At 36.6% G+C, this 12,630-nt stretch overlaps 1 protein-coding gene across 2 annotated transcripts in view; it reads right to left on the bottom strand.

The window, feature by feature from the left end:
* Positions 1 to 12,630, bottom strand: part of phf2 (PHD finger protein 2) — a 67,112-nt gene that overhangs the window by 36,858 nt on the left and 17,624 nt on the right. For both annotated transcript variants that reach the window (XM_056467678.1, XM_056467677.1), the window contains exons 3-12: positions 11,201 to 11,315; positions 9,565 to 9,725; positions 9,349 to 9,490; positions 6,574 to 6,760; positions 6,036 to 6,198; positions 5,859 to 5,946; positions 5,187 to 5,293; positions 1,888 to 1,979; positions 1,722 to 1,811; positions 1,291 to 1,620 (exon numbers count right to left, since the gene is read on the bottom strand). In XM_056467678.1, the coding sequence (XP_056323653.1) occupies positions 1,291 to 1,620; positions 1,722 to 1,811; positions 1,888 to 1,979; positions 5,187 to 5,293; positions 5,859 to 5,946; positions 6,036 to 6,198; positions 6,574 to 6,760; positions 9,349 to 9,490; positions 9,565 to 9,725; positions 11,201 to 11,315 (1,475 nt within the window). The remainder of the gene's footprint in view (positions 1 to 1,290; positions 1,621 to 1,721; positions 1,812 to 1,887; positions 1,980 to 5,186; positions 5,294 to 5,858; positions 5,947 to 6,035; positions 6,199 to 6,573; positions 6,761 to 9,348; positions 9,491 to 9,564; positions 9,726 to 11,200; positions 11,316 to 12,630) is intronic.

The raw sequence follows: 12,630 nt of genomic DNA on the forward strand, positions 1-12,630 counted from the left end.
TTTAAATAGCTATTTGCAAACACTAATACATACTTGAGGGACATTCTACCAAATGACGTCACTTCCTCTGAGTTATAGCCTTAAAGGTGTATTGCACACATTTTATATTAAATTTAATGCAAATGTGACAGGACTGACAGAAACATGGGGACACTTGTTAAATAGTAATTATTTGTGGAATTTATTGATAATTTCAATTGATGTGAATGATAACAACTTAAACTTGCTATATCTGAAGTCTTTTAACAGTTTTTAGCATTACAAAACTATTAAAGCTGTAGGACCAGGACAATGACAGGGTTTGTACAATTGTCAAAGTTTTTAATGAAGAAAAAACATGCTGAGAACCAAATCAATGACATATTCCTTTACAGCAGTGTTTCTCAACCACGATCCCGGAGACCACCAGCTCTGCACATTTCCTTCTCTCCCTAACCAAACACACCTGATTTAGATCATCAGATTAGTAGCAGAGACTGAAAACCCTATAATGGGTGTGACAGACAAAGGAGACATCCAAAACATACAGTGTTGGTGGTCCTCCAGGACTGTGGATGAGAAACACTGCTCTACAGAACAACTCACAGAAATCAACCATCAGTCCATTTCACACTTTTTTTTTGGCATGAAATACTTTTATTCACTGTATTTACATTTTATTTCAAGGACAGATAATGTACGGGCGACGCAGTGGCGCAGTAGTTAGTGCTGTCGCCTCACAGCAAAAAGGTCGCTGGTTCGAGCCTCGGCTGAGTCAGTTGGTGTTTCTGTGTGGAGTTTGCATGTTCTCCCTGCTTTCACGTGGGTTTTCTTCCGGGTGCTCCGGTTTCCCCCACAGTCCAAAGACAAGCGGTACAGGTGAACTGGGTTGGCTAAATTGTCCGTAGTGTATAAGTGTGAATGAGTGTGTATGGATGTTTCCCAGAGATGGGTTGCAGCTGGAAGGGCATTCACTGCGTAAAACAAATGCTGGATAAGTTGGCGGTTCATTCCGCTGTGGCGACCCCAGATTAATAAAGGGACTAAGCCAAAAAAGAAAATGAATGAATGAGATAATGTACGTTTCTAGTCGAATTTCCCTTAAAGTTTCTGACTTTTCTTGACTTAAACTTCTGCTTTTTGCATGAAACATTTGCATGACTGTATAATTAAAATGATAATTCCTAATATAATGCTCTACTGAACAAAAAAGTTCACCGATATCTTTTTTTCTGTGAATTTTCACTTTTTTTTAAAGTCATTTCAGATACTTAACCATAACTGAATCTCATAAGGAAATAAAATCTTTACTTTTTTGGGCTGGTCCATCTTGTTCAGGATGTCCTTTGCATGGGATTCAAGAGCTGCCAGACTCGAGGGCTTTTTCTCAGGTATAACACCTTCCTTCACTTTCTTGGCTTTCTTTTTGCCTCCCTCTTTTACTTTGGGTTCCTTCGGTGGTTTTGGAGCCTTGGGCATTTTGGGTGGCTTTGGGACTTTCTTCCTTGCTGGCTTATCTCCTGAAGGGCTAGAGACGTGAGCAGGGGACATGGGCTCTTCTGGTTCTGACAGAGCAGACGGAGGTTCCTCTGCTGGGGGCTTTGAGTTGCTGGGTTCACTTTTTATGGCTTTTGTCGCATTCTGAATGGAAGACACAATGCAGAGATGTTTTCAGCCATTAGTGTGTTTCTGATGCTAGAAACAAAACTCAAGATCAGATCATAATACACGACTTGTTTCACCTCTGAAATCCGAATCTCTTTGGCAAGGTCTTTAATGAGCTGTGCTGGCTTCATGTTTTCTGGAAGCTCGTCCTCATGTTCTAAAAGAGCCTTTGGAAAAAGACATAAAGGCAAGTTACAGGCAAGTTACATCACACATCAATTTGTTAATGTGAGTACGGTGTACCTGTTTTTTAGTCCACGATCTGAATGCTCCATTGACAATTTTGGCACCGTGTACCAAGTAAGGAGGTGGCTGCTTGTTTGCCTTGTGTAAACCTGCAAAATGAAGAGGAAATTTGGCATCGTTATTCTCATCTGGATCAAAACACTCAATCAGTGCCATAAGATCCTCTCTAGAAAGGGCTGTTTTCTTAACAGGCAAATTGGTGAAAGGTCCAAGTTTCCTTAAATCATTAGCAGCGATGCCTAAGATCATGCTCGCCCTGTCAGAAACGCTCAAAGCATGAAACTGGCGGAGGGAAACATTACACCAGAAATAAAAATGGACTACATTTTCAACGTAACCCATTACTGTTCAATAACAAAGGCCATTCATATATCAAACTGATTACTTCAATCCAGAGGGGACTAAAAACAGTCATGTGCCTTTTCCGAGAGCCGGCTTGAACATTGATTACATTGGACTGGATACACAGCCACTACAGGAAATATATTCCACACTGCATTTAAATTAATAACATGAACATAAAGTGAAAGCTGAAACATTGAAAGGAGAGGGAGGCTGGCAGTGGCCCAGTCGGCCTGCTGGGATGAAGGCCAAGGTCTTTTTTTTTTTTTTCTCTACCTGAAGTCACACATGAGAGTTGAACCCTTGAAAAGATGACCTTGAAAGCCTATTCCCGCATCAGATAGCTTGGAGACCAACTCTGCAATGAGTGCGCTATAGCAATCTGGCGAAATTAAGTAAAATGGTGGAAATATAAACACGCAGTCCAAGGCCAGATGAGGGGAGTTTAAACACCAGGTTGTAATGGAGCAAGTGATTCTGCCTTTTGAAGCTAATCATCTGTGAACTCTGTGATGCACCGATCTAATGACTGCAATAATACAGCGGCTATCCACAGAGCCTCCTCATCTGCTCAGCAGGCCCCTTTCAGGATCACGCATCAAGCGGAGGAGAAGGAAGCCATTTGAGTCTACCTTATGACATTAAATCTTTTTATTTCCAGTCCCAAAGTTCACTATTATGGATAAATCTTGTGCTGTGCTGGACGGAAAGGTAATTTAGGAAAGTGAAACCTTTGAAGCCACTTCGGGGGAGTCACACAGGGGAGTTTTGCTGAGAATGATTTAAAAAGCAGTGAAATATATACTTTCGTCATTTCCGTGAAACTACAAGACCTACTTCCAAACAAATAAAAAAGAAAGGAGGTTTTTAAATTCATTTTATTTAATTATATTAAAGATGCGCAAGTTTGATTTATTTATTTATGAAATATTGGGCAATATTGATATTTGTTTTAAATGTTATCATTAAAGAGTTCTGTTTACAAAATTTATTATAGATCTCAATTGTCCCCAGAATGTGCTTATAAAGTTTCAGCAGGTGGGGGTTAGGGTAAATTGGTATCCCTAACACCCACCCCCCCTCCAGATAAGGGCAGTGCCTTTACAGCTTCACAACAAACAATTTAGCCAGGCGTTTTATAAGCTTGTCACTTTAAACACTTGATATGAGGTTTTAAAGCACATATACACTCACCGGCCACTTTATTAGGTACACCTTACTAGTATACTTGTTCCTTCAGGACTGCCTTAATTCTTTTTGGCATAGATTCAACAAGGTACTGGAAATATTCCTCAGAGATTTTGGTCCATATTAACATGATAGCATGATTTGCGCTTTATGACATGGCGTGTTATCCGGCTGGAATTAGCCATCAGAAGATGGGTACACTGTGATCATAAAGGGATGGACATGGTCAGCAACAATACTCAGGTAGGCTGTGGCGTTGACATGATGCTCAACAGGTACTAATTGGCCCAAAGTGTGCAAGGAAAATATCCCCCACACCATTACACCAACACCACCACCAGCCTGAACAGTTGATACAAAGCAGGATGGATCCATGCTTTCATGTTGTTGACGCCAAATTCTGATCTTACCATCCAAATGTTGCAGCAGGAATCGAAACTCATCACACCAGGCAACGTTTTTCCAATTTTCTATTGTCAAATTTTGGTGAGCCTGTGCCAATTGCAGTCTCAGTTTCTGTTAACTGACAGGAGTGGCACCCTGTGTGGTCTTCTGCTGCTGTAGCCCATCTGCCTCAAGGTTGGAAGTGTTGTGCATTCAGAGATGCTCTTCTGCATACCTCGGTTGTAACGATTTACTGTTTCTATCAGCTCGAACTAGTCTGGCCATTCTCCTCTGACCTCTGGCATCAACAAGGTATTTGCGCCCACAGAACTGCCGCTCACTGGATATTTTCTCTTTTTCTGACCATTTTCTGTAAACCCTAGAGATGGTTGTGCGTGAAAATCCCAGTAGATCAGCAGTTTCTGAAATACTCAGACCAGCCCGTCTGTCACCAACAACCATGCCACGTTCAAAATCACTTAAAATCACCTTTCTTCCCCATTCTGATGCTCGGTTTGAACTGCAGCAGATTGTCTTGACCATGTCTACACGTCTAAATGCATTGAGTTGCTGCCAAGTGATTGGCTGAATATAAATTTGTGTTAACAAGCAGTTGGACAGGTGTACCTAATAAAGTGGCCAGTGTGTGTATGTAAAGTGTGCAAGCAGAAGGTCAGCTGGTGTTCTTTTTTGTGTCAATTGTTGACAAAAAGGTTATGTCAAAAGCAAAAAATGTTGGATACATAATGCTGTGTCTGTGAATTTAACAGTATAGAACATATTAAATGTGTTTCAAGAGTTCCCACTTAGATATGCTTAGCATTTATAGCAGGTTTGGCATGCCGTCCCAGGAAAGAACCCTGAGCTCAGAGATACTTGAGCCCAAGGCTTCCGCCCGGTCATTAAGCATATAAGGAGATCCGAGATCAGGTAGGTCTTGATAGCTCCCCCTTAGAAAAGGGAGGAAAAGGAGGAGATGGGGTGGAAGGAGGGATTACTCCAAAACGAAGTTAGAGCAGTAGGGACAAAACGATCCACTTATAGTAAGCTTGGATCAGTCTGATTTGATTATTACTGATTACAGATGAGCAGCCAGTCGTGCTCAATCATATCACGTGCTCCTCTCGAAATTAGTTTATGAAACTTCACATCAGTATATTGGATCCGTGTCTCTCTGGATCACAGTGAAAACAGTATTAACAAAACCAAATGTAAAAAGCATAAATGTACCCCCTGAAAATAACTTTTTTATAACATAATAATACATATTTTTTTAAATATACAAGTTTAAAAATATGTATTATAGCTGATTTATTACTTCATTATAGATACATTTTCAAATAAATATTGATATCCATCTCTAGTTAATGTTAAACACTCACCTTTAAACTGCTCCAGGTAGTATTTCCCCACATACCAACATGCTGTTTCGAAGTTTGAAAAAGGAGTGAGGCTGGCAACTTTGAGTCTTTTTTCCACCTCATATGCTCTGAGTGGAGAAGCAAAGGGAGGATTACTGAAAAGTGCGCCATGAGAGGAAATCGTGGTCTCATGCATGTGAGAAATGCACTTTAGAAGGCTAAGCACATGCTCTTGACTTCCCCTTAAATTATTGCTTGAGAGTCTTGTAAGTAGGATAAAATAAGGAAGGTTTGATGCTTAAATAGATTCATTAGACCTTTGTAATTCCAACTTTAATTTTTTGAAAATGATCATTGTTCACGTTATTTGTTTTGATTAATAATCAGAGTTATTCCACCAAATCAATATTAATATGTCAAAAAAAATACTGTCAAATTATCTTTTAAATTATAACATTTTATCTTTAAATTTAGGAGAAATACATTAATTAAACATAACAATTACTGCAAATCCACAAAAAAATCAAAGTTGTCTCTAAAATGCATTGAAAAATATATTTAAAATAATCAAATAATACTGGATTATTATTAGTGAACTATTTTAAATTAGATTTAACTACCTGAAACATTTATAATTTGTATAACTTTGTGATTTTAGACATATAAACTAAAAAGAAAGAGCAGATCACTGACCTCATTTGCATCTCTACACTTAAACTGTGGACGAAATGCCCAGAGAAGGCTAAGCAGTCTACAGGAGTGAGTATTGCATTGATCCATCCTGCAGTTAAACAAAACAAAAGACAATTTATATCCTTAGAGCTTCATGGAGTCATTTTATATTGAATTATCAGCACCGTGAAGTCTCACCTGATGGAATGAATAGAGTTTGCCCTTGTTTGAGTGTGCACTTGTAACATTTGTCCACTTGGTCAGCAAAAAACATCTCACTGTGGTTGGAGGAGGATCTCCAGCGCTCATACAGGGAAAGGTTGGCAGACGTGGGCTTGATCAGGAAGAAGATTTTCTCTCCCTATATAACACACAGATTTAATATCAAACTGAACATCATTATAACGATATTTGAGCACAGAACACAATAACTGTCCAATCAAAATAATGTATTCATGACTACAGCCAAGTACAATGTTCTTATGTGCTGAATATTAGGATATCATTACAATATATACACATTTTTATTCACTGAACAATAAATAAGTTATCAAATTATACTTCTATTAACAATAATAATTATTATTATTATTTAATTAAACACTTTTCCCATATTAGAAATTATTGTAAGCTTCAAAAACATAAATAAATATTTACTAAATGTATAACATTTGGAAATATTTTTTATCTCAGCCATGTTGAGCAACAATATTAAGAAATGACAAGAAGGAGTGACCTTGAGTACGTGATACCACACAGAGGCTCCTCCACACTCGATGTGGAAGTCTGTATAGCTGTCTTTCACACAGATCAGACAGTATTTGGACACTTTGGGCTTCCCCAACAGCGCATCGTCAGGCCAGTAGTTTTCCACCCAGGATAACTTCCGAACTATCTGCGGACTCTCGACAATATTGGCCATTCTATACAGATAAAAAGAAGAACAGTAAATATTTCTGTTTGCAAACTGGACTACATGATGCTCTTATAAAACACTTTCATGGCATCCACAGTTGAGTTTCTTAATAGGGCTGCACAATATTAGAAAAATCTGACATTGCAATATTTTGGTTTTCTGCTATATATATTGCGATATACTTTGTTATACTTAAAAATTATTTTTGATCACTTTATTTTAAGGTTCAGTTCTCGTTCTTAGCAAACCATTTTGACTTTTGCTTCAATAAACTCCTAATTTCCTCCTTGTTAATAGTTATTAAGGTAGTTTAGGTGGGATTAGGGATGTAGAATAAGATCATACAGAACATTTGCTTCATAAGTAGGGTTGGGTATTATTTGGGGTTATTTCGATACTGGTCCTAAATCGATACTTTTAAAATGATACCGGTGCCAAAACGGTGCCTGAACCGATACTTTTTAGCCAAAAATAATTATTTGACAAAAAATATATATTTTATTTAATCATTATAGTTGAACAATATAAATATATATTTATAATTAGTTAAGTAAACATCAATTCATATTTTATATATTTGAATTGCATTAATATATTTATTTTGATCATCTGTTTGTTAGCAAGATTTGCATTATGCTATTAACATTACATTAGCTTACTACTAACCTGTGGAAAGGCTGTCATCAAAATCAAGGAACATCTTTTTTCTGGGTTTGGGGCTTGTGACTACTTTTACATGGACATCAGTGATCTAATGATTTGCCTTAATCTGAATACAACAATTATATGATTCAGGTGTTTACATGAGTTGCTTTTTGAATTTTACATTCATGATTCCCAGTTATAGGTTATAGCACATAGTTAAATTGACGTCATTGTGTCACCAGCCTATAAATGTTTCCTCTGCAGTTTGTGTCTTTGGTCCTTTAAGATAATCAAAAATCACTGTTTATGTGGTAGACACTTGATCAGAGTATTGTCTTAATCATATTAAAATCAGAGTATTGGTGTCCATTTATATGTACTCACTGAAAGTGCCAGATGATGTCACAAGCTGTCAAAGACAGTCCATTCCTCACCTTTAAGTTGATTCCATAAGACCTCAAATTTCTTAAGTTTGACATGTTTCCTCCCCTTACACGCAACTTTTGTAAAGCATCTGCTGCATGTTGGTGTGTCAGAATCCTTGCTTGTAAAATATAGCCATACTTTAGAATGCTTAGTTTGGGCAAATTAGACGAATGCGATCATGCGTGTTGATGAAGGGAGTCGCTCACCGCATGCCCCGTACTGTGCACTTTGCCTTCTATAAGCAACAAGAACAAACCCCTGACATCGGTGACAGTGTCAGCCGAATGTATTAATTTTGATTGACTGGGATGATTCTGTAAGGAAGTGAATCATGCATAACTTGTAATAAACAGACCACAAGCATAGATAAATGCAACAAAGCAAAGATAAAAGGGAAATAATCAGAGCATGCTTTGTGGTTTTGTATAGGTAAATGTTAAAATTACACTGCAAAGTCAACTCAACATTGCGTATCATGGCGATGTGACTATTGCGGATGCACACGTTGCGATATTGATGCTGAAACGATATATTGTGCAGCCCTAGTTCTTAGCATTTCTTTAAATGTTTATACTTAATTCTGTTATAGAAAATTAAAACAAAATGATGCTTGAAATGGTTGTGCATCAGTGTATTCCATCTTGCTGTCAAAACTAGTACCAGAAACATTCATTTTCCAATACAATAGTTACAAACAATAGTCTTCCACAGACATCAGTAATATAACATTTAATTTATTTGCAATTTTCTTTTAGTTATTTGTTTAACAGTGTCCAATATTGCACAGTATAGAAGCTTGTTTCCTTCATGGGATAAAAAGAATAAATGGAACTTTTTAAGTTATAATTTGAACTTTTGTCCTCATTAATTGCATGTTCTCTGTATTTCCAACACAATCTCACAGAAATCTGTAACTTTTTGATTTAGTGGCTAATTCAAATGAATTTGTACAACCTCATTCGTACGATCTGGTTATACCCCAATGACATTTGGGTTTAGTTGTGGGGTTTGGTGCCACGCCTCCTTTTTAAAATAGTATATTTTCACATGACCGAACTTGATAGACACTAAACTGACAAAACGTAAAATAGTTACATTTCCTTGTGAGGTCAGGCTGGTATTTCTCAATTTCTTCTCTCAGAATTGTTTTTGTCTTGCTGTTTTGAGTTACAAACTCACAATTAAGCATTCAAGCACCTTTTAACTGAGAAAAAAAGTCAGAACTGTGAGAGCTAAACTCAGAATTAAGAAAACAATTCTGAATCGTGAGGTATAAATTTCTACAGAAAGAAATCACATTTAAGATATATTAGCCCAGTATTTTAAGGGGAAAAATTCAGATTTTATAAGATATAAACTAAAAATTCTGTGCAAAAAGTTTCAATTATGAGATGTAAAACATGGAAATGTGAGGCAAAAGTCAGATAAATTGTAATTGAGATAAAAAGCCAACATAACTTTAGATTTTTTCATTTTTTATATCCCATGGCAGAACCTGGCTCCCATAGTAAAAGCACTACTTACCTTGCATCTGAAAACTCCAAGTTGATCACATTTAATACTTTCTTTCTATTTGTGCTGTAGTAATAATCAACAAACTCTTTTAACTTCATCTTGCTGTCTGTCTGTTTGGTGACATCAACGACATCCACAAGAACATCAGGCCCTAAAACAGCAGAAAACAATCAGAACACACTCTCAGCACTATATGTACATTTAAATGCATTTAAGTTAACTCACCAACATAGTTTTCCACATCACTGACGTAAAACGTGGGTGCAGGCATGGCCATCCCCAAACCGTCTTTCTTCTGGATGAGAATTGGTTCGTTGAAGCCATTTTCCTCAAGGTATTCCAATGTCAGCTGACTTCCAGACAGTTTGACCACCACATCTTCTGAACTGCAGTGGAAAACATGATGGTACATGGTACATTTATTATGTTTAAAAAAAAAAAAACATGTTCTTTAAATCTTTTCAGGGCGTCACGGTGGCGCAGTGGGTAGCACAATTGCCTCACAGCAAGAAGATTGCTGGTTCGAGTCTCGGCTGGGTCAGTTGGCATTTCTGTGTGGAGTTTGCATGTTCTCTCCGTGTTTCCGTGGGTTTTCTCTCTGGGTGCTCCGGTTTCCCCCATAAGTCCAAAGACATGCGCTATAGGTGAATTGGGTAGGCTAAAATTGTCCGTAGTGTATGTGTGTCAATGAGAGTGTATGGGTGTTTCCCAAGCTGTGGTACCCCAGATTAATAAAGGGATTAAGCCGAAAAGAAAATGAATGAATAAATCTTTTCACTGAATATATCCAGACTGTGTGAATGAGCTTGTGGCTCCAAGTTGCCAGATATCATAATTATAAGTATCACAGTAGCATAATAATCTGTAGCACACAAAACACATGCCAGGATGCGAATTACAGTGGGGTTTGGGGGGTTCTGACCCCCCAATTAATGCTTGATCCTCGAAAATCAATACAAGATGTATGAGGGGCCTGCCCTTTAATAGTTAAGAAATAGTTTGCTGTGGTCTGTATCTTAAACAATAGTAATAATTAAAATAATAGATAACGTCAATATACATTTGACCACCCCTATAATGGTTCATACCATTGTGAATGCAAGTTTGCACCAAAAATATGAGTATATCTGTTTAAACCGACAGACATTGTAAGTGTTCACAAAGCCTGTTACTTTAAAAAAGGCATTTGTATCTTATCATACACTGTCTCACACATGGAAGTAAAACAGTCAAATAAAAAATATGTGCAGTCTTTCATGGTCATCCATTAATAGGTGCAGGAAAGCAAACCTGTCACCGTTTATTTAATATCCCAAATGAGAATTGAGAACCACTCAATATCCCTCAAAACACTGAAAACCTAATAACAAGTTTGATTAATAAATTAGATATAATTAAATTACATATACAATTTTGGTTCACTGAGGCATATTACGGAATATAACAGAAAAGCTTGACCCCCAAATCGTCAATGTATAATTCGCACCCTGATGAAGGCTATGCTTTTTCATTAAATTTAGTAGTTACTCAACCATTAACAATGTCATGCTAAAATTCTAAGCATTATAAGCTAAAACAGTAAGCATTCACATAAAGCATATAGAGTGCTTCTTATGTGTACAGCAATTCATATTAACAAAAATTATTACAGCAAAAAAGACTCCAGATCTGTTTCATTTTCAAACCCTTGCCTACAAACTTTCTCCAAGATACACGCTAAAAAGTTCAAGCCATGATCAAAGCTAATCATAGAGCGCCATCTTCTGGACACTGATGTGAACTGCAGGAGACTTTTGAGAGTGCTGGCCCTTTAAATGCGTCACTCTGAGCAGAGAGGTGCATGAATGCAGGTGTTTTGTACCTGGGGAATGTTCTGCTGCGTAGCTCTTTTATGAACACCTGACTGCCATTCTGAACCGGTCTGACGTCTCCGCTCTGCCCTGTGTCATGCTTATTCCAGCTCTTTTTCTTTTTCACTGTTAAAATGACAAACAGAAGAAAGCGCCAAATTAAAGACAGACACGATGACCAGAATACATAACCTTTCAATGATAAAAAGGACTATAATGTGCTAAATAAAGTAAAACTTTTGCTAACTGCAGAAACAAAGGCATAAATAAGTGAATGGGTGTGTGAGGGGTTTAAGATGAGATCAAAACAACATCTAAATAATTTTATATACATAGAAAGCATATTAAATACATATGTTTACTTTAATTTTTGATATAATTTTATATAAACAATCACAGGGCTTATGTAAAAATAAAAACCAACATTCTTATTCTGAACTTATTAAAATATCTGAATGAATAAGCAATCATAATACATTTTACTGTATATTAAATGTTAAAAAAACAAAAACTCTTGCTGAAAAATGGGTAAATGATACTAGAATGAGCCTAGAATAGAGGCAAAGTATAAAGATTTAAGTTTTGGGGCTGAACTGTAATCACTTGTGTCAGTATGTCATTAAATGATTCTAGCTTTAAATTTGTTCTAAACCAGGGGTGCCCAAACTTTTTCTAAAGGGCCAAAAATCAAACTTTATTGAGTGTTGTGGGCCGATATAATCAAACTCTGTTATATTAAGTTTGCGATGGGTATTGTCCTAATTTATTTAATATATTTTGATGGTCCATTTGAGTATTAGTAGACTGTCTGCATAATATCAGTTGATATCCTTCAACAGACATTTAAATGACTATAAGAAACTTTACAAGTATATTTCAACTTACACTATCCCTAACCCCAACCCCAACCTAACAGTCTACTTATAATCTAATGAGAATTAGTTGCAATGTAACTTAAATTCAACAAATGGACCATCAAAATAAAGTGTAAGAAACTTTGCTTTATGCTACCTAATGCAGATTATATCTTTTAATTATCTTTTAAAAAACAATCTCATATATAACAGAATGGGTTTACACTAGTCAAGCTGCTCCTGTGTTTGCCTTGATTTGCTCACCGATGTCTTCTGCACTGTCCTCTATCCGTATTTTGTATTTTTTAAAAACCTAATTCATTTACAAACATGTAATCATTATACATAGTTAATTATAATTGCTTTTTTGTATAACTCAGCAATAAAACAGACCAAAAAGGTTACAAAGTTGACAAATAGGCAGTTTTTAAGGAACAAACAGTTCTAATTGTGTAGTTTGAGGTCTGATGTTTGAGAAAATATAAGGGGGTGCTAACTTTATCAATTCTTTCATTCTTATTTTTTGCTTCTTACTGAATTGTACTGTGAGAACGTCCTCTTGAATAGCATAAGCGATTTTTATTTAT

The sequence above is a fragment of the Danio aesculapii genome, chromosome 11 (assembly GCF_903798145.1).
Source record: "Danio aesculapii chromosome 11, fDanAes4.1, whole genome shotgun sequence".
NCBI lineage: Eukaryota > Metazoa > Chordata > Actinopteri > Cypriniformes > Danionidae > Danio > Danio aesculapii.